General features: G+C 37.5%; 1 protein-coding gene across 1 annotated transcript in view; it reads right to left on the reverse strand.

Annotated features, from left to right (window-relative positions):
• Positions 1-23,078, reverse strand: part of TRHDE (thyrotropin releasing hormone degrading enzyme) — a 208,797-nt gene that overhangs the window by 161,087 nt on the left and 24,632 nt on the right. The window contains exon 3 of the mRNA XM_042017748.1: positions 9,629-9,755. Coding sequence (XP_041873682.1) covers positions 9,629-9,755 — 127 coding nt within the window. The remainder of the gene's footprint in view (positions 1-9,628; positions 9,756-23,078) is intronic.

Raw genomic sequence — 23,078 nt, forward strand, 5'->3', positions numbered from 1 at the left:
CCAGTGAAAAGACATATAATGCATTTTTCTACAGATCTAAGTTATGGCTGACAGTTTTGTGAAGCTTTATGTATTTCCACACCTGAGAATCAGCACCCTACGAAGAACAACTCTAAGACCAACTTTAAAGCAGGAAACATTGCAGTCACTTGTATGTCCCTCACATGAATAATCAATACCTAACCGTGAAAGGATGCAAGTTCCAGCAGCCTACTGTTTCAATACATACTCAAATTATATCTGACAAGTGAACATTTTATACGGGTCTGACCAGCAAAACATCTGCCTGCCTTCACCTCTCAGCACTCTCTGGCTTGCAGCTGAGCATCTAAATAGGACAACAGAACTGTGGTGTTTCTCCATTTGCAAATGCATTACATGTAAACAGTGATTACAATGTGCTTAGGTACTGTAACAACTATGAAAATATCCCACATAATTTCCTATGAGAAATTCAACCACTGACATCTGCTACTGTTTGGGAGTCACATCGTAAAGAGCCACGTGTAACTAAAGTTCTGTCAAATTACCTGTGCTTTTACATCATGACTTTCAAAAGGAAACCTAGTGTCATAGCAGTGGTGATAGACCAAAGCCCCTGCTGAACAAAATATGTATCAGGAGCTCTTTTGGCATGACCTGTTCCACTGATAAGTCCCCTATTGTTGCAGAGCTCAGGATCAATTACAAAGCCACAAACTCAGTGAAACATTTGGAAACAGTTTCTAAATATTTATGTAAGCCCCCCAGGGAGACAGCAATAGCTGCAGAAACTTATTACAAGGGTCTCCAGAACCCATTTCTAAGTTCTTTCGTGCATCTGTCACCTTCCCTCCTGCTCCCACCCACTTCAGGATTCAACTGCCCAGTAACTTACAAAAACAGAACTATGTGTAGCTGTGCCAAATACTCTGGGAAGAAAAAGCAACTGGCTTTTTCTAGACTAAAATGTTGCCCAAGGTTAATTTCAGCAAGGAGTAGCATATGACAAGGAACATATTTTTTAGTTGAACAGTGGGAGTTGTTTTAGCTTAATACACTTTCTGAAGTGTGCTATCACTATGACAAATATACATCTTCACAAGGACAGCTTTGTTAGAAGTGTTACTGATAAGAATCGGAGAGAGCGACGGAAATCGCAGTCTTCACAGAACTGATCCTGAATCTCGAAATGTTATGGTTTAAATACACGAGCAGATGGCATTTAAATAAGTTAGAAGAAAAGAAAAGGAGAATTCATATACAACAAGAGAGACCAGGGAAAGCAAGTTTAGCAGTACCTGCCAGAGATCCACAGAATTTTAATTAAGTGATTCTTTAAATGTCCATATACCATTTTAAGAAGCTTGCTAGCAGCTTGCCAGCACACAGGAAGCAAGGTGGGGCGAGGGGGAAATGCACAATGGTAATCCACTTGTTAAAATGAAAGTTGTTCAGCCATCTTAATATTTTCATTGTTACACTGCAAATCACTGGTTTCCTTAATGTAAAAACGAAGTTGCTTCAGGCATGGAACTGCAAACGTAGCATAATTCATTGTGTTGGGATATTTTTCAGTTACAATATCCTTAGCTAAAGCAATAAAAGGTGAGCACATACATCCCTTTGAATTTCAGTAGCTTACAGAAACTAGCTAGTACAGGTGGAAGGTTTATAACTAAGCCAGCAGAATCTAGATAGATTTATTCAGCTCAGTAGCTATATACTTTTTCACATCTTTTGTATGAACAGAAATCTCAGGCCTACTTAAGTCCCACTTTAATGTGTTATGATCTTTTCAAGACACTGTCATAATCCCTTGAAAGAAGCTCCTTGTGCTCTTTGCTGATATTTGAAAATGTATCTTCTTTACATCTGTATCTATAGGGTTTTTTTACAGAACAGAAGTAAGATGTGAAAGCTCATTTTTACACATCTGCAGAAAGACTTTTAACTGTTTCTAATATTCAGGATATTTTCAATAGGCGGCAACTTTTTTCCAACTCCTACTGCACCCGTAATGCATATCTTTTAGATTTACTAGGAAAAATATTAATTTGTGTGTGTGTGTATGTATTTCCCTCATCTATTTTATTTATGGCACAAGGTTCATAGTGAAGAAGAATGTTCTTAGTAGGGCCAATTATGGAGCTGTCATGATCTTCACATTACATTATGTGTGAATAAGGTAACATTTTAAAATACATACATGCATATTTCAAAACCAGCATAAGAAAATAAACAAAGCCAAATACAAATCAGTTTAAGTAAGGCAGTGGGAAAAGTGTTTTCTCATCAGTTTTGCCTAGTGAAACTCCTGTTTCTCGATGCAATATATTTGCTGACCTCAAATCAGCATCTAATGGAAAACAAACTTTGTCACAATACCATCTGGAGAGCATAACAAACTATCCCAAAGGAGCACAATCCTTCTAAAATTGAAAACATGGAGAGTTAACAGGAACATTTCTTCAGTGCTGCAGAGGGGGGGAAAAAAAAAAAGGAAAACAAAAAACCAAAAACTCAATTGTTTTTCTTCTCACTTACTTTTAGCAATGATACCAATATGAAAAATAAGTAAATTCACATACTCTTAAAGTTCCTAGTAATCAGCAATAAACTGTTAGCAGTATTTTTTAAATTGCTGTGAAAACAATTGCTATCTATGCAAAAGGAACAACACAGTCCAAGTATTGTTAAAATCTCCTTTTAGTCTTTCTGCATGGAAGTTGTCATTCCAGCCATTCAGACTTTGAGTAAGTGGCAGAAGGTACAGATTACCCCTGAAACTACAGTTAAGCATCCCAAATCAGTTTGCTAACAACTCTTCAAACAACAAGTGCCTTCAGTGAAGGAGACATGCAGGAGAGATGTCTTTTAAGGTTTTCTTGCCTGTCTTGACCAAGGAAATAGGCTATAGTGTGACTTTCAGGTTAAATAAAACTGTGCTTCTGTATTTGTTTTTCTGCCATGTAGCTCTGAGCTTTGCATGATAACTTTCACAGTGTCACACCACCCCAGAAAGTAACTCTCACGGTATCCTAATGACATATAGACCCTATCCTATAATAAAAACTACTGTTCATAATGCCTATACAAACATGAAGTTTATTGTGTACCAAAGGCCTAAGCTTTTCCTACATACGCTCCTCTAAGATAAAGCTACAGTTGCTTGTATAAAAGGTCTCAGCTGCTGGTCAAAGTCTCTGATGAGCCCTCTTGACTCTCAAATCAAACAGGTTATTAAAATTGTTCTGTAGCCTCTCTTAAAAATAAAATTAGTTCAAAACCTGGACATGGTCCATCAGGTATAAGAGCCCTGCTCAGGCAAGTGAAAGGAACTATAATGAAAACCACTTCAGTCACAGCTATGTAAAAAGTATTTTGGATTCATGAGCTTTTAGACATTTAACCATCTCATACCAGCTAGAAGTTCACACAGTATTCTGGTGATTCCGATAATTTCTATGAGATTTCTGTGCCTGTCAAAGATCTTACCCCATTTTATAAATCATACAGAAGTACTCACCTTGTCTTTTATCCATCTAAAAATCAGAGATCAAATTTAAACTATCCAGATTAGTTTCCTCTCTGTGTAGTCAAAAGAGATAGCTTTACTGGTACCTTCTCAGTCAAGATTTATTTTTCCTAACTCATGATAAAATGCATCATTTTCTGAAGGTATGTGTGTTTCTAACAAGGTAGAACACTAAGAATAGACACTGCTGAAATTCAGTGCACCCACTTCTACATTGGTACTAACCGCTCAAATGACATACTGAAGAGCAGCTTGGGAAAAATCCATTTACATTCAGGTGAAGGATTCTCCTGGCTCAAAGACAGCCCTGACATTTCCAGGGAATCTCCCACAATCCCACATCCTATTACCCTCTCATAACAACATTACCCTCTGGTATGTTTTTTTTCTTTTTTTCTTTTTTTTTAATTACTCATTTAAAAGCCAAGTTGCTTTAGCCGAGTAGCCAGCGGGGATATTGTCAGACTTGGTCACCTTCTGTTTACTATGGGCTGACTGAACTGTTACTGGCAATAAAACTCCTGTCTGAACACTCTCCTTATTTGAGAGGTATGGACTCTATTAATAATAGAATTCACAATTAAGAGGGGAGGGAAATCACAACACAATGAAAAGAAAACATTCCATTCAGAAGGGGATTATTTCCACCAGGGCCCATTCATCTTTATTCTATATAAAGCTACTTTTTTCCTATACATAACTTTTCCCATCTCCTGCAAACAATATCAGACTTGCCATGCTAATGCAACAGAGAGAGATCAGGTACCCCTTAACAAACTACCAAAACCTGTTAGAATGCCCACTGTGAGGCATATTAAACTCACTAATGGAAATAATTGGTTTATTATTTGAAATAGTTTAGAGCAATATAGTAAGTCCTAAATGATGACTATTTTTTCCCTCCTTTGTTAACATCATACTATGGATTGATTTCCTATGTGGTTTGTTTCAGTTTAGTAATTCACAGTTCCTTTTTCTGTATCAAAGCATTGTTCTGAGAAAACACATTGCTTTTCCCTATGGCTGGAGCTGGAATTTTCTTTCCCCTGGTGTCCTGACCAGTTTCTGTTTTGAAGTGCTCACAGCTTAGAAATAAAAAACACCTTGCACCCCAAAGCCACACCCCAAATCTCAAAACAGAGGCTTCAAAGGCCAGGGAAAAAGTAACAGTTTTTCCATGTAGGAAAGATCTGTATCAACAAATAGTCATCTGTGTGCAGAAGTGTTATGCTTACTTCAAGTCGTTGGTCAAATAGTAGGCTTCAACTCTGCTGCCTAAACATGGGTGACAGCCCCCACTGAGATGGTCAAAGCTATTAAACAACAGTAAATCCATGTGAAACTGTCAGGTATGGGCCAGCCATGGCCCAACAGAATCTCATCTGGAGGCCAGCAGTACATTAGCTAAGAGTTCTCAGGATACCCCATGGCATTTAATAGTACCAGCTAATTATGTTTAGGCACATGAATCAAGTTCTTAGTGCCTGTTCTCCCACCCTTCCTCATTCCGAAAGTACTGATTAATGCTTTAATTTTATAGACAAAGAAGAAAAAACAAGCTATCTTAATTGGTGGTGTACAGTAATTTCGGTTCAGAGTTGGACAGGTGGCAGGAAGCCTCACCTTGCTAGACAGAAAGTATGAGGGTAGAATTGTGAAATTTTTAGCATAACTTAAGCAGAAAATGGAGGCACCAACATGGAGGTTCACCCTAGAAGGAACAACAGAGACAGGAGGAAGGACAAACGAAGGGGAAGAAAGCAGTAGCACAGAAAGTGCTGATGGAGATGATGGAAGATCAAGCAGGGCAGAAGGCAACATTGCAATGAATAGGTTAGGAACATGTCCAAGAGTCAAGCTAATAGTAAAGCACTTAAATCAAAATGAACAGTAAATCACTAGTGCTCACAGCAAGTCACCTGGCTAACATAACAACAGCATTTCAATACTTTTTCTCTGGGCCTGCAATGACTCACACTGCACCAGGCAGCAGCAGTTCTCTCTCACCAAAATATTCAGTCAACAATCAGGGAATGGAACAGAGGTATGTGAGTTTCTTTTAAAAATCAGAACGGGAACATTCCCCTGCTAAACTTCTTCATTCTAATGGCTGAGCTATTTCTCACATCATAAGAAAGAGTTTAAATTCTTCAGGGACACACTTTAAAAACTGAATCCTGTTCTCCAAAAATACTCCATGAGCAAATGTTAATGGTCCAATCTTGTCTTCCATTGTGCAGCATGCTCACTAAATCCCTTGGAAAATCATTTTCTGAGACTTTGCACTCACAACTTCAAAGTGTTTTATGCAGTATAATGAAAACAAAACCATATAATTTTTGCATGAAGCAGGTAATTAGTATCCCAAACATACCTGTAAAGGAAAAAAATCCACCAAACAATAACCACATAAAACATATCAGATGAAACTCCAAAGTTTACTATACAGCAAATCTACAGAAAAATATTTTTAAGAAGTCTGAAAATATATTCACTTGGGGGTGTTGGTGGAGGAGAGGCTGGACATGAGCCAATCTGGTCTGTATCAAAAGCAGTGTGACCAGCAGGGCGAGGGAGGGGATTTTGTCACTCTACTCCACTCTCATGTGACCCCAGATGCAGTGGAGTCTTGGAAAAGCCAGTCAGCCTCTCCACCTCAAACCACTTACAACTAAAGAATCACAGCTGTCCACATGGCAAGAGTGCTTGATTACCTTATCATTCCCCACAGTGTGACTTTTATTCTGACCTTTGAAGCCCCTCTTTTAAGGTGTTTTTTTGAGTTTTGGGGGTTTTTTTCTTTTTAAATTTCTAGGCTCTGTTCACTTCAAAACAGCAACTGATCAGGGCTTTAGGGGGAAAAATTCAAGACTATTCCAGTCTCAAAGACCCTCATAAGAAAAAGCTCTATGCATGCAAAGCACTTTTTTGTACAGTGCAAACAGGATTAAAACTAACTGTGATATAAATACATAAATATTTTGTAATCACTAGCCATAGGAATATAATTAAAAATCCTTCTGCATATCTTTTTAGATTAAATAAAATTCAATACTTTATCTACCCATCACTTTAACTAAGGTTTATAATGATAGTATTATAGTCTTGGAAAAATCTAGGTTTTTTTAAAAGACATTCTTTATTTTTCATAAATTAAATTAATATAAAAATTATTGAAACCTTAAACAAGCACCTTCCAGTTCAGAGTATGGTGTAGGAAAAAATGCAGAGACCCACATGCTAAGTAGAACTTTTAACTGTGGAAATTGTTAATTCAAGTTAGAGAAATTCCCAATTCACATTCATTACCAGAATTCACATCAATTGGAAAACAAATCTACTTTTCCAGTGCATTCAGAAGGCAATACAGACCACATAAGATGTAAAAAAATCTCAGCCACAGCCATCTGATTGCATGTAAGCACAGTTAGAAAGCCTAGTCACCAACAGTCAGGTAGTCAAGAGCAACAGGAGGAAGTGGTTCCTACAGAGAACACTGGCTGATGTATTATAAACTCAGATAAGAAACACTAGTTCAAATGCCTTGGAAATGGACCTCAGTGACTCAGAATTGAACAAATGAACACAGATCTTTCTGATACAGCAACACATCTGAAGAGCCTACATGTCCTCAGATACTCCTACCATATAGAGAGTTCAAATGGATGAGACATAGATGACTAAGTGCTTGGCCAAGGGTGGCAGGTCTGTTGTCCAGGGAGAATCACCTATGGTTCCAACTCTAACACACACACACAGCCCCACACACACCACTGACACTAATAATGTCTCACTCAGTAGCTGCTACAGAACCTCTTTAGGTTTAAGCTTTTTCTTGTTAGAACTGGAAAGTACCTGAAACAATTTTTTTTAAAAAAATCTACGTTTGAAACAGAACATTTTCTATAAAACTGTTGACATTAAAAAGCTTTCCAAAGTACATTCTTCATTTTTAACTCCCACTTTCACATTTAGAAGTGAAATTAAAAAGTTTGTAAATGCCCCCCCCCCAAAACAAAATTCTCATTTTTCTTAAAACCTTAATAAAGTACTCAATCCTTTGCAGTGGTGACAGCAGTAAATCAGGTGAGTCCTAAGCTTTAGGAAAGTCCAGGTGCATTTTCAGTATCAACGCATCTTCCTGATGCACAAGCTTTTTCCACTGCCATCACTAATGCTGTTTTATCTTTTCATTTCAGAAATTCTTCAATACTACTGCAAAATTCCTTTCACAGACAGATTACAGTATTACCATTTTTAGTCCTTCTATTCACCCATCAGACTACTGTCCCTAATCTTCTAACCTTTGGAATTTTTTTTCAAGTTTAAAACAAAAATAAAAAATCAGCATTCTTTTGGGTTAAAGATATCAGCACATGCTTAAACATAGCAATCAGTGGTTGGATGAACTGGAACAAATATACCTGTATTAATATGCAAATAAAATTTTAAAAAATATTTACATCACTGAGTTTAGACATTTTTCTTCCCATGTTTACATTAAATAAATTCAACCTTGCTGTATTATAAAAAAATTATGCTCTACAGTAATTATTTTCATAGTATCACTACTGAATAGCTAAAGTCTTCAAGCAGCATTTCCTATTAACAATTTTACTACAAATATTTGATGAAAAAATACAATTTTACTTGTGACTATTCCTCCTGTTCTGTTCCAAAAAGATCCAAACTGGAATATATTCACTTACAATGAGATATTTGTAAAAGATATGCCACAGCATAATGACAATGGATATAGCATGTTGAGTTTAAAGACCATATGTTACAATTTTGAAAGATACTATGAAGCAGATACAGTTACTACTGCTGCTGCCAGCTGGCATGCTCAATAAACTACCTGAAGTAATGATGTTTGGATGTTTAGATGATCTTTAAGATCCCTTTCAACCCAAACCATTCTATGTTCATCTTTTCTATTCAACAAGTTCTTGACTATTTTTTCCCCCTCTAAATTTTTGGCTCTGGTAAGCCTAGAACTTCCTTTACAAAACATTATTAATATGCTTGAAGACATATATGAAAGTATACACAGAAAGTTTGTGTATACTTAAATATGCCATATGCTTGTTTAACCCATCTGCATATTTCTCTAGGAGAACACTGCCTGTAATCTGTTATTAAAAGACACCAAGAAATAAATGTCACAACATACTTATAAAAATATTAATGCAATACCCTCATCTAGAAATATCAATTACATTATCTATCTCCTACATGATTAGCTGTAAGTCCAATAAACCTACTCAGCAGGCAAGGGATTTAATGAAATAAACCTTGACTTCCTGGGAGGATCACCTGTGGTTCCAACTCCTAACATTTCTGATCAAATACATGCTTTCTTCCTGCTGCTGAGCAATAGGCTTTTCTGAATCTTTATCAAACATGCTCCAAAGGAGGGAGGGTGTAATAATACTGTGGAAAGTATTTAAATGAGTAGGACAACAACTGATTGTGGTGAAAGGGAGGATGAGAAAAACCCGTTTTTAAAAAATAATAGAAATTGATGGGGTTTACATTTAGGTCACAGAAAAACAAATTCACGGCAAGTGTTTCAATAAACAACTAGACAATTAAGCTTGCCTACTAATCATCATTAATAAGCCATATGCACCATAAAAACAAAAAAAAAAAAAAACCCAAACCCACAGTCTTGCACTGCCACAGGTTCCCAGTTTCCACTAATATTTTCATTTCTGTTCCCCACTTCAGGCTGAGGCACCAAGGTAAAAATATTACAGAACAAACATCTTCCAGTGGCTATCTCATAGAATTAAGGACCAAAAGAGAGAACAACCGAAAAACAAAGAAAAACCCAGCCCACTTATCAGTGAAAGGTCTCGGGTTCTCTACCCATTGTCTAACAAACATAAATACTGTTTGCTTCCTGCTCCTTTCAGTTCCAGGTAGAAGAAAGCACAGTCTGGCTTCCCTTCCTCTACAAGGAAAAATTTCTTACTTCCTGATCCTTCTAAATTAAACCAAACATTCCTTAACTTGAAATCCAATACATTACAGTCTTAAAATTCCATTAAAATAGCTGACTTAATCTCTCATTTCTGTGTTAACTTCACATTCTTTGGGAAATCTTACCTAATTTTGGCAGGGAATAGGGCACTTTAAAATAATCTTCATAAAACTCAATGAGTCTCCTTGTAATATTTAGAGCATAGTCCCCTGATCCTCTTCGGATTGCATCAGGCCTTGCATATAACCGTACCTGTTAAAAAACAAAGCAAAAGTCCAATTTCAGCATCTGCCTTTTAAACCTATCCTACCTGCAGAGGTGAATGAATTACTCTAAGGTTGCTATGAGGTGGCAGGATTATTCCCTTAAAGCCATATATGACTGTCATACATTTGTCAAAACATGTCATAGTTGAAAACCAGAACTACCACAATTAAAGTTGCAAAGTTCAGAAGTCACAATCTCCTACTTATTTGTGTTGCCAAATAAAAAACTGAGCACTCCTTGTATCAAAATAAATATTCGAAGAAAAAACATGTGTTTGCTAGAGATATGATGGAAGAGTGGATTAGTATAATGGCTCTCTGCCTACACTGAATGTAGGCAGGATGCAGTGACTCCGTAGGGGACAAGTTCATGGTTTGTTAAAGGCACATTATATCAAGCCCTGAAAATATTAGTAGACTGTGAAGAAAAAAAATAATCGTTCTTTTTTCTTTTCTCCGGCAGTGACACCGTTACTCTCCATGAGCTATGGGAAGACTGCAAAAACAACCATTTCTAAGCTCATTCATGTACACAAACAATTAACATTCCTGAAACCTCCATGACTGCTTCAGGCCTCTGTATTCAGAAAGCAGTAAATTAAAGCTATTTATATAAGCCACAGACTGCTCTGTTCAGTACAACACAGCTCACGCATTTCACTACCTGGAGTGAACCAAGTGAACAGAACTCACCTTCATAATTCAGCATCCAAGTGTGACCCTGATTAGGGAGATAGCAGAAAGCACTGCCAGGTTATTCTCTCTTCCTTGTCCTTACAGTCCATAGTGCTTCCTTCATGCAAAGATGACATAGAGCTGAGAACTGCTAACCAAGAAGGGGATAGAAAGGAGAGCCACTCTCCGTTCTCCCTCCTCATACCTTGCCTGATGGAAGTAGTGTGTGCTTTGTCTCTAGTGACTGTGGCAGAAGGTCTCTCCCTGCAGTACATAATGACCTGACATAAATGAGACTCTACTAAATGTCAGTCCTAATAATAATATCTGACTCGCCAGTACTTTCTGTGGTAGGATTAAATCCTAGCCAGGGTTCCGAGGACAGCAGTAAGGCAGAAATCAGAAAATATCAACGCAAACATGAAGGAGAAATATCAGCTTTGGAATGTTTCTAAATGCTCTCTTCTGGACTAGGAAAAGCCAATGGGATTTTTGGCTTCAACAAAAGTATTACCAAGTATTGCTTTACTGCTCTTGTCCTGAACCAGTTCAGTTATCCAAGGGAAAACCAGATATCAAGCCTAAGTACAGTGCACCTGTCAATTCTGTTTTAATCCACTGTCTCTTGGGTTTCAGTATGGAGACACATTATTTGCTTCATTACAATGACATCTTTGTATTTAACCTTTGTGTTGTATTAGACTCGGTGCACAATGAACCATACATAGTTATCATCCGTAATGTAAAACAGGTAACAGTGTAACCTGATGAGATATGTAATAAAGCAGACTTCTTATAATCGCTACTTGAAAGCACATAGATCAATATCTGAACTCGTCCAAATCACTATTTTTATTTATTGCTTCCTTTCAAAGTTAACAGTGACATGTACATTAAATGTTCCCTTATCTACTAAACCAAAAACAGGTTTTAACAAAATAGCTATTAACCACAGAGTTTATGGAAGAATGTTAAGAATCACAATTAGATTTGTGATGAACACTGTTTTGTATCATTAAACCTTTATACACAATTTTGCATAATTGCTTTACTGGCACAGTTGACTGTATCAGCAAATTAGGGAAAAAAAAGAGTCAGTCAACCAAGTATGCACGAAATCATTCAATTTGACAGTGGCCAAATCTGTCCATAATAAGAAAGAGGACAACAGAAGGGAAGAAAATAACAGGCAGATAGAAGAAAAATCAAGGTTCAACTTATTGCATTACAATGAATGTCTTCTGGCAAATATAGAAAAGGCATTTAATGGTGTCTGAGATGGAGCCAAGGTACAAAAGCTGCAATGCTGCAAACTCTCATTTTGTCTCCTGCCTAACACTGAATGTAGTTTTATTTTGCCCGTAAAGTTTCCCTGGGTGCCTCTCTGCCTGCCCAGAACAGCTCTGGACTGACAGGCATCCATGGCTCACACCAAGGTCACCCCTAAGATGGAACACAGTTCAGGAATTACCCGTGCCTTTGTCCAGGTCTCTCAGGGGCTTTGAGGCAACAGATATCGTCAAAGCAGTCAACATCTTCAAACACTGGGTCTTGCTTCTGCCTTTCACCCAGCAACCACTGAGCATGAAATGTACAGACAACCTTAGACACACCATCACAGACCTACCCTGGCCTCATAAATTCCCTCTTGGTTAGCAGAGGGCTACCACAGAGGACAGTCTGTGACACTCTGCCTACCTGGCTAAGTGCTTTGGATGACACATTCTGAGGTGTCATTCACAACGTGAGGAGCTTGGTCTAGAGTTCAGTCCAAAGACTGGCACGTTTAAGTTTGAAACTGAAGCCCTTAACTTTCACACACTGATGTTTTTTAATGTGTATGGGCTTATCTTGACCATATCTTACCTCCAAATCCATCAAATGGGGACTATATTATTTCCTTCATTTATAAGAAGATTCTTGGTGTAAAGTAATGGACTATAAAGATTTATATTCTGCTCCAAAGAGGAACTTAAACAGAATGACGACTAAGATATGAGATCTGTTTAGAATAATTTCTTTGTTTGTTTACTACTTTCATTTCAAAAGGCAGGTAGGTAGTGTTAGTTTAAAACTGCATTGGACTGAACAATAATGCCCACTTCTTATATACTTTCCCACAGGCTGTTCGATCACTGTACTAAGAATTCAATTTTACGGTAATTTAAATAAGAGAAAAAATAAACTTTTCTGCAGGGTCAGGCCTAAATATATATATTAAAGCAGTACATGTTCTCCTACAAAAGACAAACAGGTTTCTTGCATAAGTGCATAATTCATCACTCACTACAATGGCACCTACTGCCCTGCAAATATTATTAATGCTCTTTTTCATAATCTTTGCAAGATTAGGTTTGACTATTATTTTCATGTAAGAAAGTGGAGAACAAAGAGAGACTAAGACTAATTCTGGGTGCCTATCTGGACACCTCTTAATGTCAATTATATTTAACAGTTTTATTGCACATATTTAAAGCACTGTTCCCATTATATCTTACTTCAGTGGTAAACACTTCATACAAGCTTTGGCCACAGGTGTCTTAGTTTGGGCATTAACAAAATCAGTAATACATGATTAATGACTAAATGAGACTGTGTCAGTTTATGTGATTTACTTGGCATCTCACAGCAACTCTGGTGGCAGAGGCAGGGAGGGAATTCAAAGCAGGCATTCATCCTTGTGACCACTTAACAACCTGCACCAAGCACCCTTCCACATTTGGGAATTAATAAGGTAGGTTCTGTTTGGACAGCAGGTATATTAACAGCACACTGCCAGTGTTCTGATGTAGTATAGTTCCCTGTGTCCCTCATTGAAAAATACCAGAAAAATGTTATGAGGAATACTATTCATAATGACACTGTCATAATACCTATGAAAATAACAAAGTTTACACAGTTAACCTAAATTCTAGGGGTTTTTCTCAGCCTCCTTTACATCTGTGTTTGCAACCACTACCAATTTTTCAACAGGAGTTCTGACTACTAAGAAGAAAAATTCAGCCCCCTCATTTTTCTCTCAAACTGTCAAACTGACTGCCTCCTTCCTTACCACAAGTTTGAGCAACTAGGTTTGTACCTGCAGTCCTACAGCGCAGACCTCCTCTCTATAAGACTCTGTTGTTAATAACTCTAAAATTTATTAGACATTCTAAATTAAATCTCCGCAATGTATATTTTCTCATTCTTTTCTAAAGTGGGCAAAAATGTGAGTTATTTCCCTTTGTTCGCCTTCCAGAAGCCCTGAGTAGTTTCATAAGAACTTTAAATAAACACAATACTCAGTCATGCTCAGATACTATTTCCAAAAAGAAATCATCCTGAAGGATTATTTAAAAAATATTAGTAACCTTACTCAAATTCTTAGAATTATTTTGGCGGCTTTATCAGAAAAAATACTAAAATACTCCTGAAACTTGTATGGTAAATTCCATGTATTTGTTATAAGTGATCAATAGCCTACTCCTCTATAGTTAGTCAAAAGTATTTGCTATATAAAACAGCATACTTTTACAAACAATTTGTACCTATTGCAACATTTTCTCAAGTCTCTCTTAGTATTTCAGCATTTGCTACATAAACTAAGTCAAAGAAAACTTATAAATATTTGTAATACCACGTTGCCAGCACAGATAAATGTGACTGTAAAATGAGAACTGCTTCCATTAGAGAGTCATGATATATGCTAAGAAATGTGCAACATATTTAAAACAAATCACATCTAACTGAAGTCAGGTTATTAACTACAGCGCATGAGAAAATCTTCATGTCTACAGCAAGTAAAAATTATCCATCAAAAACAAAGTTAACACTTAAAAAGGAGAGCTATTCTTGTCTTATTACTTCAGAGTGCTTCAAAAAAATGTGAATTAGTAACTATGTGCAAGGTACAATGGGTAAAATTCTGACAAGTACAACTCTAGAGAGCAACACACATCTTAATTTCTATTGTATGTTCACCAAAATTATTTCCATTATACCAAAGACTAGTGATAATTTCACCACATAAAAAAACAGAGGAACAGGTTCAAAAGAAGTAGAACCGTTCTATTTTGAAATTTTTAAATCACTACTTTTTTTTTTTTTTTTTTTTTTTTTTTTGCATTAAAATGTAAGTGAAAAGGAGAAGAGGATTAAATGGATGAAGAATTGTAAGGAAAAATCTGCAGTAATTTTTTCACATTATATTAAATACTTCGGGTCAAACCAAAGGGTTTTTACAGTTCTGCAATGCAGGTAGGAGGAATATGGAATACATTCAGCATTTTGATCATGGAAATAAAAAGTAAAAATCCATTATTTACACGTGTCTAAGTGCAAAAAGACTGTGGGTCCTACCTTCTCCCCTACAGGAATTCAGTAAAGATAGTGGAAGACCAGAGAGAACTGCACAATGTTCTCCCTCTGGCACAAGAAGACACTAAAAACCTTTGCCACAAGGCTGCCAACCTGCTTTCCCAGGGAATTAAGGAACTTGACAACCTGGCAGAAATCAGGATGTTTCAGTAAGAAGTTTGCATGCCTGAAGCATGCCATACACCAGAGCCTACCTCTTACTTTAGAATTAAATATGCACTTCTACATTTGAAGCCTGCTTTTGAAGACATTATTCTCTGTGTCACCTTCCATTTCATGTGTGCAGCCCCTTTGAAACCTTTGTTCTTGCAGTGGTGTTATCCTTTTAGGGGAGTACCACCTTGCTTGATATCGAGACATTTGTATTCTTTCATTTGTTGTTATAGTAAAGTTTACTGATCACAATAATCCTCTGTAACAGTCTGCATTCATTCTGCAAGGCATCTTTCCTTTAAATGTTTAGCCATCTTTTCCACGTCTTAAGACCACTCTAATTGCCATCACTGTGTTCCCCAGTGCCCTGGGGGGAATCGCAGCTCGCTGGATGAGGAATCCTGCTCCAAGGAAATAAAGTGCACCTCTATTTTAGCAAGGAAAGGCTTGTTTTCACAAGCAGATGGCTCATCGGGCTCTAAAGGCCCGATCCACTGACTTCAGCTGAATGATTCTGGTTAACTACAGGGGCTTTCAGACATTCTGGAGACATGACTGGTCCAGCCTCTGGGCTAGGGACACTTCGGCCAAGGCAACCTTCACCAGTAGCATCTGCCATGTGTACAGTCCACGTTTTTAGATCACCACTCGAGCAGTCCTTGTTAGTCAGTTGCACAGGAAGGAAAAAAAAAAAAAAGTTCTTTAAGTAAAGGGCTGCATTTTGGTCACAGCCACTGATAGTTCAGATCATGAGAAGCAGGACTGGATCTTATGTTTCTATCTCATGTGCTGTAAAGAAAACAGCTCTCTGAATCTTGAAAACAGCCTAATGCAGAATTTACACGGTGGTAACAATGCTGCATCTCTGTCACAGAACCAGGTGCAAGGTCAGCTTTGAGGCTGACAAGATGAGAAGATGCAAATATAATCCTAACCCTTGTATGAAACCATCTGATACCACAGATATTGCCAACCATCTCACCAGAGAAAACACTCCCAAAAGTACCCACCAGCATGGAGAGCCTTTCCGCACCTCTGAATGCTGTCACATCACATAGGCGTGTGGAACCAAAAGAGACTTGAGCCTTGCTCTCATTTAGCTTCCCACTATTAGAGCATCTCTCCAAGCAAACATGGCTAATGTTCCAAGGCTGGCATATACCTGTTTTGCTAACGTCTTGATGTACCCCTCTCCTTTCTCCTGTCTTCCATCCATTTTGCTACATGTACTTCAGTCTGAATAGGCAGAGTAAATGAGGGTATGGAAAATGAGCAGAAGTCTGGTGACAACCGTAAGTCTTGTTTTCTCAGGCAAGCATGGATTAGGTAACCTTGTATCAACACAGGAATCCACAATTAAGGATAGGTATCCCTCCCACCTACTTCGCTCAGAATTAAAAGTAACTTTGTCAGGTGTTTTAAAGCAGCTTAGAGTGCTTTCCCATTATGAAACAGATGTTTCTGCTCATCAACTGGTGTCAGCAAAGCCATCCTGGGAATAATGTCTGTTCTTTAATCCTTTCCTCAAAGCCAGCAAACTCCACATAAAGCACTGTTCTTGGGAGGCCCCTCCAAACAAGTTCCAGTCCTCTGTGTGACTATACCCACAGGTTCAGCCCAGCACTGGTACATCTGGGATCTTAAAATGATTTAAAAATCTCAGTTCAGAAAGGGCTTATGAGTAAGTTTAATTTAAAATACGTGTTTAAATTCAAACATGCCTTTACATGGTATAGTTACAGAAGGCCCTAACATTTCAACAGAGCAGTCACTTTCAAACTTTATGAAGGGGGACAAAATAGTGGTTTGCCCTTTACTTCACCTGTAAGACTTCAGCAGCCAGTGACACTCTCAGCTGAAAAACACACGCATTGCCTCTGTACTTAGAAGCTTCAATTTACTTGATAATCTGAAATCTTTTATCATTGTTTTGCTCACTGACTATTGTAGGCACAGGTATTGCTTTTACTAATGTTACAGAGATAAAAATATGGTTACATCACACATTTAATATAGCAGACATGTCTAGATCCAACAGCCTCAGCTGTGAACTCCCTGGATCACTTCTGCAACCAAGGCATTGCATCTCAAATGGGTTTTTAAATGTGATAAATTCAAAATAAATAACAGTTTGCTACCTACACAAACAAGCTACAGGCCAGGCTCCACTAAGAATGTGTATGAATTGTTTCACATGTGCACATACCTCCAGAAGTTCTGCGTGGTGCAAATGCAATAAATTTTGCAACATTGATAAGTAAAGGAGAGAGAGGTGGCTGTACTGAAATACCAATTTTGCTGTAGTGAACATAGATGTGATAATGGGAAGAAATTACAGAAGAATTACAGAATAATGAATCTCCTATTCATTATTCATCATGGACAATACTCAAAAAAGACTGCATGATAATGAAATGTGCTTATTGAATACCAAAGGAACAGCTCACCTTTGTAACATGATTTTACTCCAAACTGAGCACTGCACTGAGCCTTTTTTGAATATAAATAAAACAAAACATGTTTAAGAAATTGAAGAATTTTCTTAGAGCTAGCTGAAACCAATGAGCATTCAATGACCTGATACTTTCTTAGGAAACACCTTCGCTGGAGATTGGACGGAACTCTTTTTTTATAGTAAGCACAAATCATCTTGGAATCCTCATTTGAGACTGGTTTAACAGACCAGTTAAAACAAGAGAAGTCATCACTAAAAATAAAGTGTATATGAAAGAAATGGTCACTGAGGGAGCTACAGCAGTAGAGAGATCTCTCAGGAAACTAAATGCAAGCACTGGGGGGCATGAACATTGTTGCAGGGCAAGAGAAAGAGGCTTTGAACAGAAGTAATTTATATTCCTGGACAAACACTTTTAGCATAACCCTGAAGAAGAAAGAAGTGAGAGAAACTTCTGGCGTTCCAGGTGACAGTGGAAAAATTAGGAATATTAAGCAAAGGGATTGCCAGGTATTTTCAGAGGTGTGAAAGAGGGCATGGGACAAGCATCTAGTTGTCTCATCAATTTCTGATCTGAACCAAAACAAATGCAAATGCTCCAGCCAAAGGTGCAACAATATATTCTACCAGGAGGCAAAACTGTCATGCCGACATGCTGCAATTTCTAACTTGAGATCATAAAATACTTTGGAAAGTTAATGAGCTGCACTCACATATAAATCCAACCAGTGCTCAGCTGGCATACAGTAAAATACTGGCTATGTCACTGACCACAGTGCCATTAAGATTAATTTAGAGCACTTAGAATCTCTATCATCTTGTTGAAATGGCTCAGGGACAGAAAGTGAACATGTTAACAACTAATGTAGAACAAATTTAATTGCAGACACCATTTCATAGCCATTTCAGCCAACTAAGACTGCCACAATCTCACTACCACATACTCAGTCATTCAGGTTCAACTCTTCTATTACATCAGCACTAGAGTTCACCTCCTCTCACAACAACCTGCCAGCCAGATGAGTCAGCTAACTACACTAACCAGGTGGGTAGTGTCCAGGTAGCCCAGCTTCCTCACCTGGTCACCATGAGTTCAGAGCTAAAAACAGCATGAGAACACATTTGTGGAGAGAAGAGAGGACCATGACAGACTGGTTACAGATAAATTTGAGTTATTACAGAACTTCAGCCTAGGAGCAAGGTTCAAATTCTTCTGAAGTGCTATTGCAGGGAATTCAGTGTTTAAACTGTTGAGATTCCCAGTGGTTAAAGCTTCTTGCAGTCCTTTGCAGGTGTAAAACATCAGCATAGCTTTAAGTAACAAAGCACAAAGATTTACATTATTTACCTATTACACATAAAAGTTCTGTATCACAACCCCAGAGGTAAGATGATGTGAACATGTTAACAACACGTTAACAACAAAAAGCCAATGATGGCTTTTTCCTCCAGAAAAATGTGTCTGCAGTAGATTTACCCCAGTGGTTAACCCCAATTTTAATTTCCTTTGGTTGGGCTGGAATTGGATTGAATTCTCTTATTTCAAATACTATTTATTCCCTATTCTATAGTCAAAGCATTCACATCATGCATCATTCATAAATAATATTTCACCTATTTTTGGTTAAAAAAAGAAGAGCTACAGAAGTATACAAGTTTAAAGAAAGTGCTAAGAAGTGGCTTACAATGTTCAGCAGCCCTATAGCATGCCAAATTTCACCTGGCTAGAGACTGCTTTGCCACAAGCACACAGATGCTGCCTGAGAGTGATTCCATTTGAAATGATACTATGCAAACACTGTAACTGCTTATTTATATTTTGGCATTGTCTGGAGACTGTCAATATGACAGCACAATCTCCCTGTGCTTAGTCAACTACATAAATAGGAGCGAGAGATGTTTGTTATTCTCAGTCTTTCTGCCTAAAGAATAACAGGCAAAACATGAGGAAAATGAACTGTTATCATCTTCATTTTATACATGAAAGTTACAGAAAGATGAGCTTAATATTAGGAAAAAAGTCTAAAAAAGAGCCAGAAATAGAACTTGAATATCTCTGCCCCAAATCGATAAATCATCTTTTCATCATAAATCAACAAATTACTTTTCCTAAAATAGATTTTCTGAAAAACACCACCTTTTCCATCACAAATTTAAAAAAAAAAAATTACAATCCTGTTTTTAAGTTCCTCAGTCACAACATGTTTTTCAAAAACCAAACCTAAACTTTACTCCAAACTGTAGACCTGTATCCCTCAAATTGCTTAATTTAGAAGCATTCTGAACGCTGAAGTCCCCCACGCTGACTCATGCCTAAGAGTAGCCATCCCATTCCCATAACACCTTTTTCCAGGTGGCTACCATGCTGAGACTTATTTAGCTTTGTTTAAAGGCAAAGGTTATTTTATTATTCACTTAAAAGTAATCACTTTAAGAGATGTCAACACAGTGGTCCCCTACAAAATGGCTAGTGAGTAAAGTGATGCACTTGTCTAGAGCATAACAAAAAAAGCTGGGAGGAGACAGAGACAGACTGTACCTGACAAACCAAAGATGAATGTAAGGCCATGTCAGTACTCTCATGTTTCACATGAATTCCGCACAACCACAGTGGAAACCAAAATCTGGTAGATATAAATTTCATCCTACACATCACATGTTTGCAGTAATCTTTATCAGTATTAGGGAAAAAAAAGTAAATCAGTGGTAAATAAAGGAAACCACTGACAAAACACAGTTGCAAGAAAAGCAAAGCAGAAGCACAGCTCACCTGTGAGTTCAAGAGCATTTACTCAATGCATTGCTTTACAACAGCAGCAGTAAGCAAGAGGAACACAGCAAAGTATCTTGTAAAGTTACATGTAAACTCAATAGAAAAACTGTTTGCAAGGTAAACAGATTAGAGCTGTAAGGTACTAGATTTTAAAGTACTCTTTAAAATTTGTTGATATTGAAGAAACACAGAGCTTTGTAGACAAGTCTGCACTGCACTGGACTGAGCTGGAGATTTTGTGAAAAATTGTACCTAGCCCTTAGGAGGGAGAAAAATATGAACATGGGAAATTTTGTGCCCTGACTGGTACAAAAGCCATAACACAACCAAAAAACAGGTTACACCAGTAAGAGCAAAAGCCTTATTAACAGTGAGAGCCCCTTCAGGCTAAAAGGAGCAAAGAGACAAGCAATTAGGCCAATGAAAACAAAAACCATAAACCATGAAATAGGGAATCAAGAAATCAAATTTTTTTTATGAACACACACTAAAATCCACTAAAAAACTTCATTAAGATCTCTGGTTCTCACTCTCAACTAATGTTTCAAATTTTTTTTTTAAATCTCCAAATTGACAGAACAATATAAAAATAAAATAAAAAAGCTAAATGCACTAATAATATTAAAACACTTTTGTTCAACTAGCCCCTGACAAAACCATGGGCGGCTTAGGAGAGAGATAGTTATCTATCATTAGCATCTCCAACTAGAAGGATTTCAGCCCCCTTCTGAGAATTCCAATCTCAGTGTAAAACATGAGAATCAAAAGAGGAAAAAAAATTCAAAAGCAAATTACAATTATAAATAGAGAAAACAAAATAGAAGGGCTGAATCAATTAAAACATTATTCCTGTGTCAGGACTCCCATATGAGAAAGATGCAAGGCCACAACCAGGAAACAAAGTGATTTACCACCTGACCACCAGCCAGGAGACACAGATAAGTGGCAAACTGAAGTTTTTGCACCATAAGACAGAAAAAGCTGCAAAATTCAAGTACTCTTGCATGTACAAACTTAAGCAAATAAATGTGATGACTCTGAAGCATGCTGGTTTTAGTCTACAAAATACACATTAATGTAACATGTGAATTGTTTAAATTTAAATACTATAAAATGTTTAACTGCAGGGTTATTAATCAAATGCCTTCCTATATATTAAATGCTCAGATGTTTATGATTACACAAAATATTTTTGCACATTTTATCATTCAAATTACTTTCTTCATCTTCAAACTTGCACTGCTCAGGACATATTTTCTGTCAGGAAGATGCACGTTAATCAGCAATGTCCTCTGCATGCCTATGGAAAAGGTCAGTTTGCTAACAATGCTTTCTCATCAGTCACACAGCTCAACCACCACATCTGGTTTACATCCAAACAGCCAGCCAGTCAGCTAAGCAGCTAGGGTTAAACTAGGTCTGGATGACTATCATACAGGTTTCCTAAAGCAAAACAATTTGCTGAGAGCTTACCTCTTCATTCATATCAACGTGCTGGCTAGCATTAGATTAAAATGGAGTGTTTAAGACAGGATCAATTATAAGAAGAAACCCTTTCTTGCAAAAAAGTCAAGGCAATTCCTTTCCCAGGAAGCTAACTAGCACAAAGCAACAATATGGTCCAATGGATTATAGGAAGATGGGAAGAAGAGGAAAATTTTCTGACACCTGGTATCAAGCACGGTGATCATATTGCAGGCAAAACTGAACGTGCACTAAAGGTTTAAGTCTTAAATAGCATGTCAATTAGGGAAATAAGAAGACAAAAGTATTTTTACCACCATCATAGCTTCAGCTCCTAGCATAATAAAATGGACTGCACAGATATGTTTCTTTGCTGACAGTGGAGCAGATCCCTGCTGTTTGAACAGTCCTTCCCTCTCTTTTTTCTAGCTGACGAAGAAAGCTATTCCCTTGCTTAGCTTCCAGCTGACATTCACATCAATATAACAGCTTCATTAATGTCTCTCCTTTTAACGCTTTCTTAGAGTCTAAGATAGCATTCCCTCTCATGAGACATACCTTGCACAGTGCAAGGTAAACCTTTAAAACAGCGCCCTTTATTTGCTCCCATCATATCTCTACCCACAGCATAAACTGTGCCTACAACTGGAAGATATGCAGATTAACAACAATTAGGAACAATTACTGTGGCAATATCAACAGTGTATGGGCAGCAAGAGCCGTTGTGTACTTTAGCAAGTAGATACCAAAAAATGCAAAATCTTTTGGAAGCTTCCATGGATAAAAGCACTGGCAAGGATAAAACGGGACCTTGCAAGGAAGGTTCCTCTAAGTTTAACATATCAGAACAGGACCTCAAATAGCCCTTTTCCCCAAAGTTTCCAGTGTTTGAGTGTTGTTGGCAGGACAGTGACAGACAAGATCTGTTCCGCAGTTTGTATACTCTTAATATATGCAACAAAGTATCAGTGAAGATTGGAAACTTGAAACTTGATTTCCATAAGAAACAAACTGTCACTAACACCATGGGGATGTGGAAAGATTATTAAAAGCAAAAGCAGACTAAATCTTAGGCTGAGAAAATTAAACTAATAAAAATTTGAGTTTTCAGATCAGTCTACAAAGTGAAGGAAACTGCTACCAGAAGCTTCTAAGAAAAACATTTGTATAAATATCATTGACTAATATTCTGGTGCCAGTTTTGCCTAAAGTTCTCAAGTAGAGGCTACTGACTCTAAAATATCTACTATACTTTTCCCATGAAAGTGCTCAAAGCTGTCATTTTCTATTAGGTAGAGCAAAGGGGGAAGAAAAAGATGAGGGAATAAGAAAGAAATCCCAGGGAGAAATATTGCTGCTGTATTGCATGCTCACAGTGCTGCTGAGTCCTTCTTAAATGGAAGGCCAAAGCTTAAAATGTTCCCTGGTTCAAG

Source organism: Corvus kubaryi, unplaced genomic scaffold (genome assembly GCF_017639235.1).
Source record: "Corvus kubaryi isolate FWS band 111438036 unplaced genomic scaffold, C.kubaryi_AGA036_p1.0 137, whole genome shotgun sequence".
NCBI classification, from domain to species: Eukaryota; Metazoa; Chordata; class Aves; order Passeriformes; family Corvidae; genus Corvus; species Corvus kubaryi.